Source organism: Myotis myotis, unplaced genomic scaffold (assembly GCF_014108235.1).
Source record: "Myotis myotis isolate mMyoMyo1 unplaced genomic scaffold, mMyoMyo1.p scaffold_m19_p_17, whole genome shotgun sequence".
Classification (NCBI taxonomy): Eukaryota; Metazoa; Chordata; class Mammalia; order Chiroptera; family Vespertilionidae; genus Myotis; species Myotis myotis.
Window position 1 is genome coordinate 23,283,159 of NW_023416321.1, and position 23,282 is coordinate 23,306,440.

The following is a 23,282-nucleotide window of genomic DNA, read 5'->3' on the forward strand; positions in this document are numbered from 1 at the left end:
GTGGGAAGAGCAGATTGAGTCCTGTTTTTTTAAACTCGATGGTGGGTACACGGTGTTCTCTCATTGTTATTCTTTGCACACAAAGAATAGAAGGATCCAGCGCTCTCCATTTCCTCCCTGGAACTCGGCAGCTTTCTTTTGATACCCACCCCCAAAGCTGAAGGTATTTGAAATTTAATTTAGTAAAACAGCAAACCCCAATCCACATATAAAACCTCCAGGGTGCATAACTCTTGTTTGGTTCTGCCATCGTGCCACCCAGTAATCCATTTTTCCTACCCAGGTATGCCTCACAGATATAGTGGTTGGGTGCAGACCACCGCAATAAAGAGTATGGCAATAAAATGAGTCCTAATCTTTTCGCTGGTGCAGGGTGTTGCCTTCAATTTATATTTTTAAAAAACCGCAACAACTGTGAAGACAGTAAAGCGAAGCACAGTACAAGGTAGGCATGTGGCGAAACTGGTGTTGAAAGCAGTCCATAACTATTATTAACCTGACCATATTTTTACCGTGATTTTTCTTAGTCAAACTACTCTAAGTAAAATAAAGTCAAATATAAACTTTTTCAAGTACTCAGGCAGTTTGCTTACTAGCAAGTAATAGATTAATTATAATTATCTTTCACTCATCTCAAGGCTTTTACAGGTACATAACTTGTAATCTTATCGTTTATTGGGCACAAATCACTGGTCAGGAACTTCACTGTATTTTTTGAAATCCTCAGTGTCCCTAAAAGTTAGTATTGGCATATTACAGATAGGAAAACCAAGGTTAAAAGTAGTAATTTACTTAAGTTATACAGGGGCAAAGCAGCAGGACCGGGATTCAAAACTTGGTGTTTGACTTCAAGAAGTCCTTGCTCATTTCACTAGAGCCAACTATTCAATTATCATGCATTCTTTTTTCATAAATTGTTTACGAATTTCATTCCTTGTGTAGATTACTTCCAACTGATATAAAGGTGTTAAATTCAGTATTAATCCATTGACAAACCAAGGTGATTATAGGTTTATGTAATTTTTATTTAAGGATGGGTGGTTACACACAAAATACTGAAGAGGAAGTCAAACGAAAGTATATCAAGGGTCACAGATGTGGTATCTGCCTGAATACTTTTTCTTCTTTGCCTATAGATTCTTATATCTGCAAGACTCATCTCAGGCTATCAGCCTTCATGGCATTTCCAGTATGGGTTAGATACCCTCCTGTGATTCCTTATGTCTAACAGCATACGCCACACTATTTGTTCCTGTACTTTATCCCTAACCACTACACTGGAAGACAGGGATTGTTATCAAGCCTGTATTCTGAACCAAATATGTTTAAGGAATATTTGTTGTGAATTTGCATTTGGCACAGTGTTAGGTACTTCTAACCTTGAGACATAATTAGTATTACCCCCAATTCCATAAATGAAGAAAACTGAAGCTCTGATAAATGAATGAACTTATTCAGTCATATAGCTGGCAAATGGGTGGCAGCAGTATACCTATCTTCAGAATACAGAATCGACCTGTTAGTCAGAACACAGAAAATCACATTTGTATTGTTTGCACCTTGTAGTAATAGAGCTCCATTTACATAAATTCTGAAGGTGAACAATTTTTTGTCCATCTAAAATATTCCAGTTGGGAGCCTACCTGTACTGACTCGAGTAAAAGGCTAAGAATCAAGGAAATGCTTCTGCTCGTCTTTCAATTCCTTCAGTTTTCTGATGGCACTTTACTGTGACAGTAGAAGTGGTGTTATAGGTACACGCACCACGAGCTACTGTTTTCATGCAGGAATCTGTGCCAGATTTCAGTTCATCTCATCTTGGTTTTGTCACAGGAGCAAGTATACTTGGCCTGCTGGTTGATTTCAATTTTCTTCACCATTTTCTTGAGGAAGGTGCCATAATGGGTCCCGTAGTTCCCCATGATTCCGACCTTCTTGGTGTGTTTAGCCATGTGGCCACAAACTGGGTCAGAACCCAGAGAGGACTGAAGTTGGTTTTTTATTCCACTGTTCAAATCTATCAACAGAGAAAAATCTGCTAATGGTGAATAATCTCCATCACTGTATAATCGTAATTCTTTACCTTTGGCTGAGACCTGCTTACAAAATGGATGAAGGGCCATGAAGTCTCAGGAAAGGTAAGATGTAAGAGAATGCAGCCGCAGGTATATCAAGTAATAGGAACATTCTTCCTTATCAGGACAAAACTATCAGTTTTCGAGCAAAGTCATCTTGAATGGAAAGAGACAGGAAAGAACATGGTTAAATGATGAAAAGTGAAGAAAGGGAGAAGCTGGACAACAATATGGTGATTACCAGAGGGAAAGAGGGTAGGGCGAGGTAGAGAGTAAAGAGGTGATAAATGGTGATGGAAGGAAACCTGACTTGGGGTAGTGAACACAATACAATATAGAGATGATATATAATAGAATTGTACACCTGAAACCTATATAATTTTATTAACCAATGTCACTCCAATAAATTCTTTTAAAAAAATACATTTAAAATAAAAAGGGATAGGCTGACCATATTTTGTAGTTACAACATTAAACAGGTAAAGTATGAGCTACCTTACCAATGAAATATATGAATATTTAATAGACCAAGGAATTTAAAATCCTAGAGAACTTGAACACCAGCCACAGAAGAGGCATCTTTTTGTTGTGGTTTACACCATAAAAGGCCATCAAGAAATAGTAAAATAAAGAGCAGTAGCTTTCTTCTTGGTAGATAGTCTGTGTCCATTCAAAAACAGAAACAAAAACAGACTGGGGTGGGGGGAGAGAGAGGAGACATTCAACTTCAAGGCTTTACTTTGAAAGTTTGGTTCCAAATGTCTCTCTACAACATACATCACACTTTCCTTCACACTTGAAGGCAAAAATCCTTAGGAGTTCACCACATATGGTTATTTTATTTGTAGCGTAAGCTTTTGTTCTTCTATAAGAAGTATCTCTCTGGAGCCAAACCACAGAAATGTCAATGAATGTGGTTTTCATCGTTTAATCATTTAAAAGTTTGACATGATGCACTGAAAGTTCATGATCATTTTTCACCAGTCCCATGTTCTTGTAGTTGACTACAGGTGATTTTAAGATGAAGTATTCCATGTAAACAACATTCATGTTAAGATCATAAAATGATGTTTCTGATACGGCTTTTTAAAAAATATTTTTTTTAGCTTTTGTCTTCAAGGGATGCTTTCTTCTTGCTGTTCTGACCAGTGACCTTTTTCCTGTGACAAGAAAAGCTGAATCAGAAATTCTAGGTATATGTACTTTCCAAAAGTCTACCAGTTTAATAAACATTGACTGAAACCTACTATATAATCAAATATATGAGGCACTGGGAACACAAAGATACATTAGGTCAGTGGTCGCTCAACCTTTTGGACCTCACGGACCACCAGTGGTCCACACACCACTGGTTGGCGACTGCTGCATTAGGTCACTGCTCTTTAGAAAAACCACAATCACCTAAGTGAGACAGAAAGGTCACGATAAACTACATTACACTACAATCCTATCTAATAAAAGAGAAACATGGTAATTAGCCGTACATCCGCTACCCTTCCCATTGGCTAATCAGGGCGATATGCAAATTAACTGCCAGCCAAGATGGCGGCCGGCTGTCAGGCAGCTTGAAGTTAACATGAGGCTTGCGTGCTTCAGTGACGGAGGACTCCAATGTTCCCCGCCTGCCACTGCTGGCCTCTGAGCTTGCAGTTTGAAACATTCTTACAAATATAGAAGCTAAACAAAACCCCAGAAACCTGCTTTCAGCGAGCCACGATCTCAGAGCTGGAGTTGATACAGTGTATCGATTATAGAACCCAAACAAACCAGATACCTGCTTTCAGCAGCAGAGGCCTAAGAGCTGGAGCCAGAGCTAAAGCTGGCCCAGAATAAAAAAAAAAGAGAAAAAGGAGCAGTTGGGAGCTTCAGTCACCCGCCAGCCTGAAAACAGCCCTCAGCCCCTCACCCAGACTGGCCAGGCACCCCAGTGGGGACCCCCACCCTGAAGGGTGTGTGACCAGCTGCAAACAGCCATCATCCCCTCACCCAGGCTGGCCAGGCACCCCAGTGAGGACCCCAACCCTGATCCAGGACACTCTTCAGGGCAAACCAGCCGGCCCCTACCCATGCACCAGGCCTCTATCCTATATAGTAAAAGGGTAATATGCCTCCCAGCACCGGGATCAGCGGAGCCGCGAGGCCTCCCGGCACCGGGATCAGCGTGACAGGGGGCAGCACCCAAACCCCCTGATCACCCTGCGGCTGTGTGTGTGACAGGGGGCGGGGCCACAACCTCCCTATCTGCCCTGCTCTGTTCGGGACAGGGGAAGGCACCCCAACCCCCTGATCAGCCCTGCTCTGTGCCTGATAGGGGGGAGCTCCCCAACCCCCTGATCGCCCTGCGGCTCTGTGTGTGACAGGGTGCGGCACCCCCCCGCCACCCCCCCACAGGCCCTGCTGTGTGTGTGTGACGGGGTAGAGCCATAACCTCCCCATCAGCCCTGCCCTGAGTGTGACAGGGGCGGCGCCTCAACCCACTGATCGGCCCTGCTCTGTGGGTGATAGAGGGTGGCGCCCCAACTCCCCCCACTCCCCCCACTCCCCCCACGGGCCCTGCTGTGTGTGTGACGGGGTAGAGCCATAACCTCCCCATCGGCCCTGCCCTGAGTGTGACAGGGTGCGGCGCCCCAACCCCCTGATCCGCTCTGCTGTGTGTGTGTGACAGGGGGCGGTGCCCCAACTCCCCTATCGGCCCTACTCTGTGACAGGGGCGAGCTCCTCAACCCCCTGATTGGCCCTGCTCTGTGTGTGACAGGGGGCGGTGCCCCAACCCCCCAATCGGTCCTACCCTGAGCATGACTGAGGGTGGCATCGCAACCTCCCAATCAGCCCTGCTCTGTGCATGACAGGGGGCAGCGCCCCAACTCCCCAATCGGCCCTGCTCTGAGCCCGACCAAGGGCTGCACCTAGGGATTGGGCCTGCCCTCTGCCACCCAGGAGCAGGCCTAAGCCAGCAGGTCGTTATCTCCTGAGGGGTCCCAGACTGCGAGAGGGCACAGGCCAGGCTGAGGGGACCCCCCCCCCCAGTGCACAAATTTTTGTGCACCGGGCCTCTAGTCCTATATAATAAAAGCGTAATATGCAAATTGATCAAATGGTGGAATGACCAGTTGCTATGACGTGCACTGACCATCAGGGGGTAGATGCTCAACGCAGGAGGTGCCCCCTGGTGGTCAGTGCATGCAGCGGCAGTGGGGGGAGCCTCTCCTGCCTCCGCTGCAGGTGGGCAGTTAGGAGAGAGGGGTCCCAGACTGCAAGAGCCCCAGACTGCGAGAGGGATGTCTGACTGCCAGCTCAGGCTCGTCCTCCCCGTTCCCCCCGCACAAATCCCATGTACCAGGCCTCCAGTATGGTATAAAAGACAGATTCTGACCTAATAGTAAGAGTTCACAAGTGCTATTACTGTTATAAGTGCCTTATATGTTATCATCTTGGATAATCTTCCTAATTTATGAAGAAGATTCTTTATCCTCATTTTACAGATGAGGAAAATTAAGTAGAGTGGCTAGACAACTTGCTGATCATCACACACTGGTAAACCCCAACAATCTGATTTCAGAGTCTGGTGAATGCCTTCAACTAAATGTTAACACAGGAAAAGGAAATGAGTTTTGAGAAAATAATCAATGTTTGCATACCATAGTATAGTAATGCAAAGTTCTCAGGTGTGTATTAACGAATTTAATCTGCAGGCAATCCCAAGTGGCAGAGTTTGTATTATTTTCAGGTTGAGAAGCTGGGACTGAAGATATGGACGGAAGCGTTATCAGCATAGAGGTATGAGCTGAGGCTACAGATGTGGATAGCATCATTAAAGGAACACCTACATTGAAAAACTAAGCTAGAGTCAGATCAGTTCTTGTTTGTGGGCTATATTAAGAAGCATGGCCTTTAGGCACGCTCTCCCTCTCAGGAGCACACAGGCACCTTTCCCTTCTCCCTCTTCTTCCCCTACCAGGTACATTACCTTTGCTTTTCTCTCTCCTAAGCACCAAGGGCCCTTCTTTAGCCTTTGTAACTTGCTTGAACCTACGCAGCCCAGCCGGCTCACTTCTACTACTTCTGTTTAACTTCCTAAAAGAACTTTCTCTTTTAATTTGAAAAAATAAAAATAAAAAAAAAATAAATAAAATTAAAAAGTATGGCCTTTAATTTAATTGTAAAGAAAATGAAAAGAGCATCTTAAGTGTCTAAAGTGACAATATTTATACCGAGTGTCCTCAAAACCTTAGTGCATCTTTAAGTTTTAATAACTTCAAAAGCATAAATGCTACAAACGGACAAAAATCAACATTTAATTAAGATATTCATGTTTCTTATTACAATCATAATAGTCACCATCTTATGCTCTAAGTTAATTTTCAACTGTTGTAAAAACTTTCATTAGCTGCTGCTCAATGCCTAAAATTGCATTTGCAATCCTAGCTTTAGCCTCACCCAAAGAACAAGGTTCTAATGCCCACTAAAAAGAAGTCTAGCCGAAACCGGTTTGGCTCAGTGGATAGAGCTTCGGCCTTTGGACTCAAGGGTCCCAGGTTCGATTCCGGTCAAGGGCATGTACCTGGGTTGCGGGCACATCCCCAGTAGGAGATGTGCAGGAGGCAGCTGCTCGATGTTTCTCTCTCATCGATGTTTCTAACTCTCTATCCCTCTCCCTTCCTCTCTGTAAAAAATCAATAAAAAAAAAAAAAAAAAAAAAAGAAGTCTAAAGAGAGAGATTAGGTGGCCAAAAAGATAAAATCTGAGACACATTAGGTTGGCAAAGCAGAGTGACCTCCTCTACCAGTCCACTAGTCTAAATGTCACCCAGAAAACTGCTGCCACAAAAAATTAAAAAACCTATTAAGAACTCACAAAACTAAGTACAAGTTAAGAAGATTACTTTTTCAAGGATTACTTTTCCCAAGGGATTAAAGCTTAAAACTCACTGAAACTTTGGAACACACTGTACTCTCTATATACTTGAACTGAACATTATTTCCCACAATACAAAATGTCAGGTAAGATTCTTGTTCCACTTAGAAGGAAAGTGCATTCCAGTGTCTCTGTTCACCTTGTTCCTTCTATATGCCTAAATTTTACCTATCTTTAAGATCGGTGTACTTCCTTGAAACTTTCTGGGACTACACTAATCCACAACAAATTTCCCTTCTCTAAATTTAATTTATTCTCTGTTTTTTTTCCTGCATACTAACTTCGGAAACAAGTCTCATTGTATACATTTGTATAAACTACCACCATCAAGTACCAGCAGGACAATAGATACTCAGTAAATGCCTACACTTCATGTATAATATATATTAACGGGTACTAGTAGAATTTGAAGAGTGTTGTCTTCCATAAATAGTGGAAATACTAGTACTGTTCAGAATATATTAGCCTACTCCTATCAAAACATGTTGCTTCCTAGCAATTCTGTATGTATGCTAAAAAAAAACACCTATCCTTAAAACTCATTCAATGCAGCCATACTACTACAAATTTTTTTAACCAAAAGTCATACTTTTTATAGGTTTTACAATGTGCGTCAGCATAAGTCTAAGATTATATGAAATCCTGCCCAGAATATAGAGCTTCAAGGAAGATTCCATCAATGTGAGTCCTAACTATTGGCCTCAGTAGCATACCCTGATGCAAGATGGGTGGAGATGGTGGGCAATGCAATTCTAATTTATAGTAAATTGAAATTATGTTTTCAGAACTGGAAAAAAACAGATCCAAGACTGAATCATCCAAACTCCCAAGTCATTCCCCTAACCTAAGGTATATTACTTTTATTACAATCTATAACAGACTGTACACCTATTAATTCTATCTCTAAAAAAGCTTATCCTAAGTAAAAGTAATGCCTACTCTAATTATATTATGAAAACAACCAGTTAATTTTCTCACCATATACTTACCGTTTATCCTTAGCCTTTTCTAAGAAGTATTTTGGAGTTGTACTAATGCTCTCCCTTTGCAATGGCTTCTTAATCATTTTTTTCTTTTGTTTGCTAAAAGTTACAAAGAGAGGAAAGAACTAAATGAAGTGTAACTTAATTTAAAAGTTAAAGCTAAAACTAATTTTGATTCTTGTCACAAAGTTCATTTTTTATCTGCTCACTGATTTATCCACACTTGTATCCACTTTATATACTAGATTACCTAATAGCATTTACAGAGGTAACCAAAAGGGATGGTAAATTCAATCAATTTTAAAAGGCAGTGATTATGGCTAAAATATGTCCCTTATATTCTGTGCCAATAAGCATTAATGTGATTTTGGCCAATTAACTGCTTTTTACCAGTTTTATGAACTAAAACAAAATCCAAATGTATTTCACTCATATTGAGTAATTTTTTTAAAAAGTCTGAATACTTAAAATTTCAAGGATGAGAAAACTAGCAAGGTTTAAAAAACATACAGTATTCACAAAAATTTTACAAGGAAAATTTTTATCTTAAAATGTTCTAAAAGTTAATAGTATTGTTAAAACTATGTGTAAGAATGTGAAAGCAAGAATGTATATGCAAAGACAGGAAGAGAGAAGGTCTGGTAAATTCAAGACTGTACCTTAATAGTTTTTGGAAACCTTTTATGTATTCTGGAACAGGACATCCGGCCTGCTGTATAACATTGGCAACGCTGAAAAAGGTACCCATTAACATAAATTTGTATCTTATCAAACAAATGTTTATGAACTTGCACCCTCTGCACAATATAAGAGGAACTAAAGCTACACAAGCAAGAAAATAATCCGGTATTTTAATGTATTGTCAATTACCATCAGATATAATCACAGATTACTAACAGAATGTCTGCTGGACTAAAATCAATGATTGATGCATAATTTTAGAAAGCAGCTATTTCTGCTCAACATTTATTTTATCAAGCCCTAAAAAGCCTCTAAGCTCAACCTTGGATGAGAAACTGACTGAAGCCAGAGTCAGGCTTAAATCTATTAAATGATAGTACTTACTATGGGTTTGGCATTGTATTAGGTTTTTCATGTATAGTAACTTATTCAATCTTCACAACAACCCTTTTAGTATTATCATTATCCCCATTTCTCAGATGAAAAATGGAGGTGCATAGTTACACTGATATGGGGGGGAGGGGTCATCAAATTCACATGCTTGGAGTTGCTGAGGAAACTTTAGGTGAATCTAGGCGGTTGGAATACATACTGCCCTACACCTGCACATGTGAAAGTCTGCTCAAAGCAAAACCAAGGCTTTCAGAGCCACGGCTCAGAAGGCACAAATCAAAATCTTTGCCAAAACAGATAAACTCAAAGTACAAACTGCTTTCAGCCACAACTCAATTTTTTTTTTTTTTTTAAAGAGAGAGTGGGAGAGGGAAAGACAGAGAAATATCGATGTGAGATAAACACATCAATTGGTTGCCTCCAACCAGGGCCTAGGCCGGGAAGGAGCCTGCAACCAAGGTATGTGCCCCTGACCGGAATTGAACCTGGGACCCTTCAGTCCTCAGACCAATGCTTTATCCACTGAGCCAAACCAGCTAGGGCCACAACTCAATTTCAACTGTTAGAAATGTGATGTGTTACTGATTATCATCAGGCTAAATTTTCTGCAGGCAGCCAAAATGTAGGAAACTCAACCTCTATATTAGTATCTATAATGGGCTAAATTAAAACCCATGATTCTAAAATTATATCTATCATATGTTATCTAGGCCTCAAGGGGCTACAATTGAATAATATTGGCGTGTGCTCCTGCGACTAAATATAAAACTTCTGCCCCTAAGAGTAATGGGAAGGATGCACTATGGTAAGAATTTTGATGGGGCTAAAGAGACTGACTGAGGTTAATTTTAAACTATTACTCATTCAAAAACCATAATATTACATTGTAAATAATTTCAACTGGTGGCTATTGGGAGAATTCTGAGTTATTAGAATTTTGGAATATTTGTTATTATTAACAAACTAGAGGGCCGGTGCACAAAATTCATGCACGGGTGGGATCTCTAGGCCTAACTGGCGACCAGGGCTGATTGGGGCCAGGCTGGAGAGGAGGCGATGGTCACCGGGCTGGGTGCGGAAAGAACAAATGCCAGCTGCCAATGCCACCGTTGTCCGTGCCCCACAACCACGCAGTTCCCAGCCTCCCCCCTCCTCCTTCCCTCACTGGGGTGCCACCACCACAGCAGGCAGATGGTAGGTTGATTGGGGCCTGCTGGCTGGGGGGGAGGGACATGGCACGGGAGGTTGGCCACCGGCCCTTGGGAAAGGGGCCGCACCTGCCACCACCCATCCCTGGTTCCCCATCCCAGCTCAGGGGCCTGCCAGCTGGGGGGAGCAATCGCAGGAGGTTGGACAGTCGAGGGAGGTTGGCTGTGGGAGTGCACTGATCACCACAGGGCAGCACTTGCATTAAGCATCTGCCCCCTGGTGGTCAGTGCACGTCATAACAACTGGTTGTTCTGGTCATTCCGATCGCTTAGGCTTTTATATATATAGACAATAATCGAAAGGCAAAAATAAGGCCTTTTGATCATTTTTCCTTTTCTCATTGCTAAAATTTAGTTGACTACTATAGCAAAATTTTGGACAAAGATGTTTTGTAATTATCTGTTAACTGTGTATACATATAAAAATAATGAATCAATGTTGCCAACTTAACACAAAGTTATTTTTCCTAATTTACCTTCTTAATAATGGTTTATCATCTTCAGTGAAAAATGTAACAGCTTTTCCTCTATGCCCTGCTCTTCCAGTTCGACCTAAGAAAAACCAGACCATTAAAAAACACTTTTTTGGGGGAAAGAGACCTTCCAAATTCACATATAAAGGTGGATTTTTCACAGCACTAAAAAACTGATCATGTTTGTAGGGAATAGCACAGGTGCTAAAATGGATAAGTGTGGAGGCAGGGGACAACTCACCTATCCTATGGATATATTCCACTGAGCTTGTTGGAAAGTCATAGTTGATCACCAAGTTCACACCTTTAAAATCAATCCCTCTGGCTAGCAAGGCTGTACAAATAAGGACCCAGATTTTTCCTGCTCGGAAGCTTTGGACTGTGTTATCTCTCTGGTTAATAGAACATATAGTAAATGTTTTAGTACCACTCTAAGAATGGAAAACATTTTTAAAATTTAGTTATCATTTTGAGAGTATACATTTGACTTTACCTGTTCCTGTGTTCTGTCTGCATGAATAACATCCACATTAATACCTTCATATATGAGCTCATGAAAAAGTTCTTTAGCCCGTTCAATGGACTGAACAAAAACAAGAACAGGTGGATTGAAACCCTAAATAGAAATGCAATAATCAGTACATATAACCCATAATTAAGAATATAATCACAGTATTTTATACAATTTTAGTTCATAAAAGAATCCAATTCAATGTAGTGTACTTTCATTGCCAAATTTCTAGGACCAGTGGTCTAATCTGCCTACCTTCCTCATCATCCCTTCTCTATAATGAATTTTTTCCACCAATTTGAACTGTACTCTCCATCTTGAAAATTCCAATGATCTTGTCTAATTAACCCCCCCTTTACCTTTCTACAGCAATGGATTCCTACTGCTTGAAATAATAATCTCTCGGCCTCTGTGCCTCAGAACTTTTTTGATTCTACTTAAAATGTAATGACTGTGTTTTTAATTCATTATCTATCTTAACTGTGGGTATTCCCCAAAAGCTCAGTTCTTGGTTCTCAGTTCTCTCAATATTTACCTTATTAAAGTCTCACTTATAAACTACCAGCTCTAAGCAAATGATTTTTACATTTATATCATACTCTGTCTCTCTCTAAACCAACTTTGTATATTTTCAACTGTCTATATTAGGGCTTAATCTTTTTATTTTTGTTCATACAATTTTCAGAATCTAATGAAAGCAATGAAACTTTCTAATAGGCAACCACACATTTACACAAAATCTAACATGATTTCAGAACATTCACAAATCTAAAGCTCATGTGTAATCCTATGTATCTGTGAAAAACCTTGTATTTCCTATTGCTAAATGATACCCTTAAGAATATTTTTAAAACACATAGCATTTATTATTTGCCAACCACTATTTTAAGTACTATATGTGTATTAACTCATTAATACTGAAACAACTGTAAGAGGTAGATATTATTACCCCCATTTTACAGATGAGGAAACTGGGGAACAGAGCTTAATTTGCCTAAAGCTAGGCTTTCAATCCAGGTAGTCTGGCTCCAGAGTCAACACTTTTTTTTTTTTTAAATATATATATTTTATTGATTATTTACAGAGAGGAAGGGAGAGGGATAGAAACATCGATGAGAGAAACATCGATCAGCTGCCTCCTGCACACCCCCTACTGGGGATGTGCCCGCAACCAAGGTACATGCCCTTGACCAGAATCGAACCTGGGACCCTTGAGTCCGCAGGCCGACGCTCTATGCGGACTGAGCCAAACCGGTTAGAGCCAGAGTCAACACTCTTAACCGCTCCTGTTGTCACCAGGTACTTGCAAACACCTTTCCTATTCATCCTCAACTACTGTTAACCCTCCACTAAGGCTCTCACCTTTATTTATTTCTTCCTTATGTCTAACCAGCCTCACTTAATAGCCTGCTAATTGGTTTACTTTCAATCTCTTTTCATTACCATCCACCTTATATACCACTATTTAATTTTCCTTAAAAATTATGTGGCCACACTCAACAATGTTCAGTGGTTTCTCTTAACTTGACCCTAACTCTCCTGTCCAAACTGATTATCTTTAATTCCACTATAAATGTTCTCCTTAGGTAACTTCTTATTAGTCTCCAAACACATTCAATGTATTCAGCTCCAACTCTGAGACTTTACAACAGCTGCTCCTCCTGCCACTAATACTTCACTTTTTAATCCCACAAATCCTTCAAGGCCCAGATTAGTAGCATTTTCCCCCAACCAATTCAATTCACCCTTATGGCCCCATTATAACTATATGAATATTTAAGAAAAGCACTCTATAACCTTCTATGGCATTTTATCACAAACTATCTTACACAAGTGTCTTTATTTTAGCTCCTAAAGAAGACTAAACTCTAGGGGCAGAGCTTAGGATTTATATTTCAATAGCCTCCCCCCAACCCTTCAGTATGTAGCCTTTTAACTATGGCTTCTATTCAATATTTACTGAAGGGATACAAACAGAAAATTGTCCTACTCATTCTACAATGCCCCAGTTCAATAAGAAAGCAGCAGAGAAACTGGGGAAGGGGACAAGAGATGCAGAGGGCAGATACATATGCAGTTGTGGAAAAAGGCTTTCAGGGCATCAGGTAGGTCTTTTCCTAGCTTACCGAGCTGGGAATAGGAAGCTTACTGTATTTGAACGGTGGAACCTCTCCAACTTTGGAGAAGAGCTGGCCCAAAGTACTTAACAATTTACCACTGGATTAGTAAGTATGATATAGGTATAGTGCTCAGCCTCCCACTAATAATATAAGGCTTAGTGAACTTTATCAAAAAGATTATTTGGAAATATACCTTTTTAATAAGTTCTCTCATGGCTAGAAGTTTTCCCGTTTCAGATCCAACAAAGAGAAGTTCTTGTTCTACAGTCTCTACTGCAGAATTCCTGAGAAGAAAACATACCTTATAGTTTGCAAGAGCCAATTTTTGCTTCCCTCCACCTGAAATTCCAAGTAAATGAAACAAACACCCCCCCCCCCCCCAAACTGGGATAATGCAGAACAATTACCTTGCTCCAATGGACACAGTAATGACATTGTCCAGGTTGAGTTTGCACCACTGCTCAACATCATATGCAAAAGTTGCACTGAACATAGCTCTTCTGACCTTGTGGGATGTGCAGGCCAGGAAAATAGAAGCCAGCTGGTCTCTGAACCCAGTTTTGCCATCTTCAAATAGTTTATCTGATTCATCTACTACCAGCCATTCAACACTAAGAAATAACAAGACAACTTGTGGGTATTAAACTAGAAGATTCAAGACATTTCACTAAATTGTGGGGACACATGAAGAAGTCAAACCATAATGCTGCTTCTCAGACCCACATACCATTATCACAAAAAGGTATAAGAAAAGTAAGCAAGGAAAGGTAAAGTAAGATAAACATAAATTAATGTAACTATTCCATTAACCTCCAAGATATGAAGTTCCATTAGCAAAAAACAGATATCCACATAAACCTGATAAACTCCATCACCACTGCTGAAAATCTAGGGGATTTCTGTGCTAACTGCTTATCAGAATCTGTGACTTTCTTCCAGACCAGATAGTTGTTTTCCTGTAAGTTTAGTGAACACCATTATTCTCAGTACCAACATTTACTGAAAGCTGGTAGGTAGTAAGCTCCAAAGGGCAACTATACAAGCAATTGAGGACAAAATATAATCAACTAAAAGAAAAGCACATATAAAAGACATTAAAATATCACCTGTACCTTGTTAAGTCTATTCCTGGAGGATCTCGTTTTAATAAATAGATTAGTCGATTTGGAGTAGTTACAAGAATATCTACAGAAAAAACAAATGGTACAAATTGCAAAGACAAGTTTCATCCCTCTTGAACTAGGCTCCTGAATTTTCAGTTAATAGCCTGAAGTGGGGAGAGGAGGCAGTGGTCATACTCGCTACACCTACACAAAAGTTCTTCCCTGTCAGTAAGCTAACATACATATTTTTTTTATCCATCCTAGCACAAACTAGTATATCCCTTCTGTATTATATTTGATCTGTCCTCTCAGCTTCTAAGAGGCAAGAACACTATAATCCAACAGCTTGATTTTCAAACATGTTTTTCAAGGAAAATGCTTTTCTATCATTATTTTTTTAATCCTCACCTAAGGATATGCTTTTATTGATAACAGAGAGAGAAAGGGAGAGAAACATCGATGTAAGAGGGAAACATCAATCGATTGTCTCCCGTACACACCCTGGCACCCTGACCAGGTATCATATCTGCAACTTGGGTATGTGCCCTGATGGGGAATGGAACCCGAGACCTTTTGGTGTATGGGACAATGCTCCAACAAACTGAGCCACACTAGCCAGGCCAGGAAAATGCTTCTTTAAATGGAATTTTACTCAGAAGCTCAAGATACAAGATAGGTAAAAAGCAGATCCTCTGACTTATAAAGGTAGGGATGTAAGCTATTCTTGTCGACAGAGTATTTCCATGGCATTTAGTATAAAGGAGGATTTCTCAACCCCAGCACATTGACGTTTTGGACCAGAAAACTCTTTTGTTGTAGTGGGCCATCTTGTACATTGTAGGATGTTTAACAGCATCCCTGGCTTGTGCCCACTACAGATTAGTAGCACCATGCCCCAGGTGTGACAATTTAAAATGTCTCCAGATATTGCCAAATATCCCTGAAGGGTGAGGTGGGGGTGGCCTTTGATTGAGAATCACTAGTATATATTTATATAACTACTGGATGGGAGCAGGGAGATCTCTTTTAGCTTCTCTAAAAATCAAATTATATGCATGACTACACTTTAAAAACTCTTAGGTGTCAATTAGGATATTTGTAATTTCTAAATCCCCTTCATGCTCTATATCTCAAGCATGAATCCCTTACCAAATTTCTTAGATGATTTTGATCCAAATTTCTTGGCTGCAATTGCTGCTTTGTGGATCATGTGTATTCTGAATCCCATTCCCTCAGATATTTTTACTAACTCTCGATGAGTCTATAACAGAAAATGATAAAAACATCATCTGCTAAAATACCTGAATAAGATGTATAATCTCATTTACATTATTAAAAAAATAAATCCTTTACAACTCCATAAATATCTGAAATTAAACCTGTACTAATGTGTAGATTAACCTGGAATCTCAGCAGTTTGGAACTTCAATGCCTAGTAAGATTCAGTAATTTCTTCAGGTCTAATAAACAATTTTCAACAGAAAAAAACAAAACTCATCCAATCTGTTACTTATTGTTTTTAGAATATAGTACTATTATAAAACTATTTCATACTTGGCATGTATTTCACATTAAGCACATGAAGGGTGGAGCATATAATTGTATAGTTTTACTTTCTCAAAAACTTAAATGAATTTTCATTTTTCTAGGTGAGAAAAATAAAGTTTAGAATGACTGTATATTACAGTAACCTTTCAACTTCAAGGATCTTAGAGCATTCACCAAAGAAATACAAATGTTAACATCATGTTTTAGAAAATATTTGCCCATATGCAATAAGACATAGAAATGGGCTCTGTACAGAATATCTGTCCTGACCAAAGACACAGGCCTTATTCTTTTGAGACCTTTCTATTACCCCCAAATAAGAAAGATGACTGAAGCAAACACCAAAACATCCTCTTCAGAAGCGAGCGGTCATACCTGGCTGGCAAGTTCTCGTGTTGGTGATATAATCAGAGCTCTGAAGCCTTTATTTGTGGGTTGTTTCAGTTGCATTAAAATGGGAATGCTAAAAGCTAAAGTCTTTCCAGAACCAGTAGGAGCAGAAGCCAGAAGTTCTCGACCCTAAAAACAGAGTGTATTAAATTAACTAGTGATCAAATAATGCTCTCAGCCATAAAAATATATGTGATAAATCCAATCATCCATGTTCTCATCACTTGTCTAACTTCTCTTATATTTGCTTTTTTAACATTATCTACCCCTGCCACCATCACCACAATGGAGTTTCTGAGCACTGCCACTGACATCCATTCGAACTGGGTAAAGAATGTGGATAACAAATCCAAAGATAATTTTCAACCTCAATTATTTCCATTATTTCAATTGTTCTTTCCTACTAAACTCTTTATCAATGCAAAATTACAAAACCAACATTTTGTGCTGATATCTGCACTGCTCACACCCTGAGGAAGGTTTTAAATAAGTAACAAAATGGCTGAAAGAAAGAAAAAGTGGCCATAACCTGAGTGACAGAGCAATTAACAGGTGACAATCTTCAGTAAGTCACTGTGATTTTTAAAGCTTTAAGTTAAAGTCATGACAGAAATAATCTTAAATGAAAATTAAAAGCAAAGTTACTATCCATCAACAACATAATTCAAATGTATTTTCATGTCAGTTCTCAAAGAAAATGAAGAGGACCAGTATGGTATCCTATAACTACCAGAAATGAAGGCCATCTTGGTTTTGTAGGGGGAAAAGGTAGCTATCATCACTACCAAAAGAAACCTTAGAAAAACTTAATTTCCAAAAATCTAGGTTAACCCATACATCTATCAATAGGTGGATAAGCAAATTGTGATACATTCATACAACAGACTATACTCAGTAACAAACTACTGATGTATGTAACATAGATGAGTCTCAAAAACAGTACGCAAAGTGAAAGAAACCAGAAATGAAATAATGAATGATTCCCCTTATATGACATGCTAGAAGAGGCAAATCTAATATATGGCAATAGCAATCAGAACAGGGGTGGAGTGAGGACAGAATGGAAAGGGCGTAAGAGAATTTTCTGGGGCAATAAAAATGTTACATCTCTTCATTGGGGTGATGGTTACATAGGATATGCATCATTGAAACTCACTAAACTGTACATTTAATTATGTATTTTATTGTATGTAAAGTATACTTCAATAATAAAAAGTATTGAGGAGAAACCAGTCAGGTTAGTACAACAATTCTGTATTTCTGAAATAGTTCCTGGAAATTATAAACTAAATCATGGATGAATAAACGGAACATAATCTCTCAGAGTGTTTACACTATAGTAAAAGGAAAAAGATAAATATAATTAGTGCAATACATAGTAGTGTGAAGTATAAGACAAATGGTGCAAGAAAAAAACCACACTAAGTACCATGGAGACTTGGGTGATAGGGGAGCATTGGTAAATGAAAAAGATCACATCTAGCTGTAGTGATCAAGACAAGTTTTCAAAAGCACAGGCATTGGAGATGGACCTTAAAAGCAAGGTAAAGATTTCAACAGGGGGAGGAAATAAGGTAGAAAGGCAGATTTCAAAGGCAGAGAAAAGAGAATAAGCAAACACAGGAATGTCAGAGGCATTCTAGACCTTCATACTCACATGCAGCATAACTGGAATGGCTTGCATTTGGATTGGTGTAGGTGTTTGGAAACCTGAATCTAGAATGTTCTGAAGCAGTCGAGAATTGATTTTATATTCCTGTTCAAGTTGCTGAAATGTAGCAATTGGGTCAGGAAGATCAGTTCCTTGGATATGAATTTTGTGTTTATTCCGCAAGAAGTTTATCTGAAAAATGCAGTAAAGGAGTCACCATGGATATAGTAAAAAATATTGTCAGATGTTATAAAGCAAGTGTAGGATAAGTTTTAGTAGAATATGAAACACTTTGCATTAATTTTTCATTAAAGTAAAACTCAAACTAATTAACAAAACCATACTCACTTTTACCAACAGAGTAACCCAAGGACAGTAAAAAAAGTCACTAGGTGAGAAATTGGGGTTAAACATTTTTCTAACCTTTTCTTTTCTGATAAGCTCCAACTTTCCTGAAGTTAGTTTATTTTCTTTTTTAACTTTTTTATCTTCAATCTTTGCTTCCACAGATGATATCCACTGTATGGTAGAACCTTCTTCTTCTGAAGTAATTTCTAAAATAATTTTTAATAAATTAAAAGATTTTAAGTGCAACATTCTAGGGTGTAGCAAACAGGCCATACCTTCACACAAACAAAAGAACGTACTAGCTGTTGCAACTAGATAAAAGAAAGTATAGAAATTGGAAAGGAGAGGCAGGTTCTTTATTGGTAAAAATCAGAGCTCTGAAGCTCATTCTCTTCCTTTTGTTAGTTACTTCAGCTGTGTAATATGTAGATGACTCTATACTTGAAAACAAGAGATAGTTGGGAAACTACTTAAACAAAAAGAGGTTTCAATGAGGCAACCAGTTTTTTTTATATCCAAACACCAACCAGATAGAAAATAAATAGAATGAAAGAAAATAATTCACTTATAATAGCAATGAATGCAACACAGTACTTAAGTACTATCCTATATAATAAAAAGGTAATATGCAAATATGATGCACACTGACCAACAGGAGGCAGTTGCTCAATGCAGGAGTTGCCCCCTGGTGGTCAGTGAGCTCCCACAGTGGGGAGCGCCATTCAGCCACAAGCCGGACTGGCTGGCGAGTGCAGGAGCCTTTCCCACCTCCTTGGCAGCACTGATGTCTGACTGATGGCTTAGGCCCCGGGGAGTGGGCCTAAGCCATCAGTCAGACATCCCCCGAGGACTCCCGGACTGCTAAAGGGCACAGGCCAGGCCGAGGGGGACTCCCCCACCCCAAGTGCACAAATGTTGTGCATTGGGCCTCTAGTTCAATATAATAAAGACAGCAATTCTCACTAAATCTATAAATAACAGTTTAATGAAAAGTAATGACAGCATTGTTTTGGTAACTGGACTGGCTAACTTTAAAGTTTATATGGGAAAATAAATATGTAAAATAATCGAATTACTTTTGAAATTTCTTTTTAATTTTTTTCAACTTCACTGAGGTAAAATAGACATACAATAAATTTAAAGTACACAATTTGAGGAGTTTTGACATATGTACACACTTGTAAAACATCCACATTCAAGATTATTTACATCACCTCCCCAAATGTCCCCGTGGCTCCTTGTAATGCATTGCTCCATCCTTACTTTCCCCTACTGAACAGCATTTTGATAATTTTGTTATTACAAATAAAGTCACTATGAGCATCTGTATACAAGCCTCTGTGAGGGCAAAGGTTGTCCCTTCTCATGGGTAAATTCTAGGAGTGAAACAGGTGGGTCATATGGGAGATGCATGTTTAACTTAAAAAAAATAAAAGTCCTTTGTCAATTTCTACCAACAAAGACCACTAAAATGTTAACTGGGTTTGCACTGATAGAACACTTTAGGGAGAAAATACTCAGTTGCCTAATCAATAACACCACTCTACCAAATTTTGTAAGATAAGGCCACAATAATTTTTAAAAAGCTGGTACTGGTGTATGAATACAGAAATATAAATCAATGAACTAGAAGAGAGCCCAAGATAGACTCAAATATACAAGTCCGTCCCCCCCCCCCCTCCCAATCCACAGGGGATATGTTCCAAGGCCCCCAGTGGATGTCTGAATTTTTCCATTTAATATATTGGGACTGTGTTTGACTGCAGGTAACTGAAACAGCAGAAAGAAAAACCACCGATAAGGGGGACTACTGTATATGGATCATACATTTACAGTAAGAGCTGCATTTAAATCTTTAGTGTAGCAAGATTTGTAATAAATGCCTGGAAAGACCTCAAGGCTATCAACTGATAAATGACTGCATATTATTTGACTTGTACCGTAAGTTTATACTATCTTCATAATTGGAAAAAATTAAAGCGAAAAGACAGAAATCAAGGACTAACCCGAAGTCATTCTCTTCCTCTTTTTCTTGTTCTGCTCCCTCTTCCTTTCAGTTAGGCTCTCTTCTTTTTCCTCTTCATCTTGGAGCTCCTGATTACTTCCTGATTCACCGCATTCACCTGGGACAGACTTCTTGTTTCCAAAAAAGTCCAGTCCCTGCAGCACCTCCGCAGAATCAAAGTCATATTTCCTTTTTCCTACCTAAAACCCAAAATATTGAAAGTGAAATCCACGGAACGGCATTCCTGTCACCCAAGCAGTATTAGCAGTAAGGGGATGGGTCCAATGACTCCCCTTCTTTTTTATACTTTCACCAAATATGTGTTGCACTGACAAATGTGTTTGGGCAAATGAGATCCCAGATTGTACCTTTTCTGACTTTAGATCAGTAATAATAATAACCAATATCAACAAACACATATGCTTATCAGCATAACACTTTTATGCTGTTAGGCAGATTTCTAAACATGTATATATATATGAAATTACATTCTTCAATAACCCTATGAGGTAAACAGCAACATTACAAATGAGAAAATCGAGGCATTAGGTTAACTTGATTTGGACCCAAATAATATGGCTCCAGATTTCAAACTTTTTTTTCTTTTTTAAAATATATTTTATTGATTTTTTTACAGAGAGGAAGGGAGAGGGTTAGAGAGTTAGAAACATCGATGAGAGAGAAACATCGACCAGCTGCCTCCTGCACACTCCCCACTGGGGATGTGCCCACAACCAAGTTACATGCCCTTGACCGGAATCGAACCCGGGACCCTTCAGTCCCCAGGCCGACGCTCTATCCACTGAGCCAAACCGGTTAGGGCTTATTTTTATTATCTAAAGTTTTACATATGTCTCTTTACCCCCAATTGAAACCTCCCCCCCCTCAGATTTCAAACTCTTTTTTTTTTTTTAAATATATATTTTATTGATTTTTTTACAGAGAGGAAGGGAGAGGGATAGAGAGCCAGAAACATCGATGAGAGAGAAACATTGACCAGCTGCCTCCTGCACACCCCCTACTGGGGATGTGCCCGCAACCAAGGTACATGCCCTTGGCCGGAATTGAACCTGGGACCTTTCAGTCCGCAGGCTGACGCTCTATCCACTGAGCCAAACCGGTTTGGCCAGATTTCAAACTCTTAACTACACTATACCGCCCGTCGGAGAAATAAGAAACACACGTGCCGCGCACTCACAGGAATGTCCCTAGTCCCAAATATCAAGATCTTCCACCACTGGGCCCCAACTACTTCCGATTTATCACTCACTGCTGTCCTGTGTAAGGCTCCCGTTTGTACATCTTCCCTCTCACTTGGTTCAGTCACTCGCTACGGGAGCGCGGCACTAAAAAGCAGCGCGTCCAGTAAGGTTCTCCGCCTGCCCGGCCAACCCCGGGAGGCTTGTAACGGAAGCATCTGCGCTCTCCACGGGGAGCTGCTTCCGTTTTAGGATGGCGGTGGGAGGGGCCACCCAACTTACTCCACGGCCAAGCCCAACTAAATCTACAAGAACGAGAAACGCGTTAACTTGGAAAGCGGGTCCTGACTGGGTACACTGAACGCCACGCGGGGCGGGGGGGTGCCCCACAGCCTGGCCACGGGGTCTCCGAGGGCAGGCGCCCCCGCATCCAGCTCACTCCGGGGCTCCCGCTCCTTCCCGGTGACCCCGGCTTCCGTCCTCCCAGCACAGTACCTGGAACCGGGCTGCGTCCGCTGAGAAGCGCCTCACGTCGAACTTGGCCCCAGCACCAAGCCGGCGGAAGAGATCGTGCGCGTCCATCTTTACCCAGAAAGCTCTGCGGTCCCACAGCGCCTGCGCGGAGGGCCTCTCCCAGAAGGCCTTGGGCTAGACCGTGGGTGGGCGTGGCTCTGGGGGGCGGAGCCTGGCCGCGGCGAGCGGCTTAGTAGTTGGTTTTCGTCTGGTACCGCTGTGTGTCCTGGGGTCCACCGTTATTCATTTGTTCTTTCAAAAAATACACTGAGTGGCCAGATTGTTATGACCGGCCAGATTTTTATGACCACCCCATCAGTACAATGAAGTAAATTAGTTATGCACATAATAATAATAATAATAATAATTAAACCTTGAGAGTATTTGCTTAAGAAGTTTTCAATATTCAGTATTTTTGGAAGTGTCAATGAAGTACTGATGGGGTGGTCATAATAATCTGGCCACTCAGTGTAGTTATCAAGAGCCTCTTCTGCGGAACACTGATCTAGACTTTGAGGGATACTTTGGTGAACCACTTCAAGTTTCTCACTTCAGGAGGATCAGCATTTTAGTGGGAGCAGAAGACATTGTTAACAAATAAGGAAGATCATTTCCGAAAGTGGGAAGTGCTCTTGAAACAAATAAAGCCGCGTCGTTGATAGAGAAAGGGAAGGGGAGCTGCTTTCAGGCCTATTGTTCAGGTTGGTAATGATGGAGTGATATTTGAGTGAAGGGGAGGCAGCCTTCCCCAGATCTGGGAAACAGCCTTCCCCATGGAGCAAACACAGGTGCGCAGAAGGGAAAGGCTGGGACACTGAGGATATAGAAAGAAGGCCAGGGCGACTGGAGAAAAGTTGCCTCGAGGAAGTGTGGCTCTGATAAGGTTGGCGGGACAAATAGAAACCAGATCTCATGGAATCTTATAAACACGGTCAGAGTAAGGAATTTGGATTTTAATCTAAACAGGCGGGGAAACTTTCAAAATGTTTTGCTGAGAGAGCAACTCAGTAAAACTCAAGTAGCAAGAGATTTAGCTTATTGATTTTAATTTTTTTTTCATTGCATTTGGACTGTACAGAATTGTTTACTCGTGCATTGCCTCTCCCCTTCTAGAATGAAAGACCATAAGCACAGGGATCTAACATCCTTCGCTGCTGTATCCCCATC

At 40.2% G+C, this 23,282-nt stretch overlaps 1 protein-coding gene and 1 pseudogene across 6 annotated transcripts; both read right to left on the bottom strand.

The window, feature by feature from the left end:
• Nucleotides 1-1,004: 1,004 nt before the first annotated feature.
• LOC118671698 lies at nt 1,005-2,161 on the bottom strand (annotated as a pseudogene).
• On the bottom strand, nt 1,008-22,206 carry DDX52 (DExD-box helicase 52). Of its 6 annotated transcripts, none has more exons than XR_004972820.1 (16): nt 22,098-22,206; nt 20,405-20,603; nt 18,474-18,604; nt 18,057-18,242; nt 16,385-16,528; nt 15,611-15,722; nt 14,471-14,543; nt 13,766-13,969; nt 13,552-13,642; nt 11,221-11,310; nt 10,969-11,119; nt 10,731-10,806; nt 8,632-8,703; nt 7,979-8,071; nt 5,714-5,865; nt 1,008-3,235 (listed from the first exon to the last, which is right to left on the bottom strand). XR_004972820.1 is itself a non-coding variant. In XM_036340376.1 (15 exons), the coding sequence occupies exons 1-15, from the start codon at nt 22,182-22,184 to the stop codon at nt 3,178-3,180; spliced, it is 1,800 nt and encodes a 599-aa protein (XP_036196269.1). In that variant the 5' UTR covers nt 22,185-22,206; the 3' UTR covers nt 1,008-3,177. The 6 variants fall into 6 exon arrangements, 3 of the variants coding, with proteins under 3 accessions (XP_036196269.1, XP_036196270.1, XP_036196271.1); XR_004972819.1 differs by having other exon boundaries at nt 11,221-11,343; XR_004972821.1 differs by lacking the exon at nt 22,098-22,206 and adding an exon at nt 21,674-22,073 and having other exon boundaries at nt 11,221-11,343.
• Between the last annotated feature and the right edge of the window lie 1,076 nt (nt 22,207-23,282).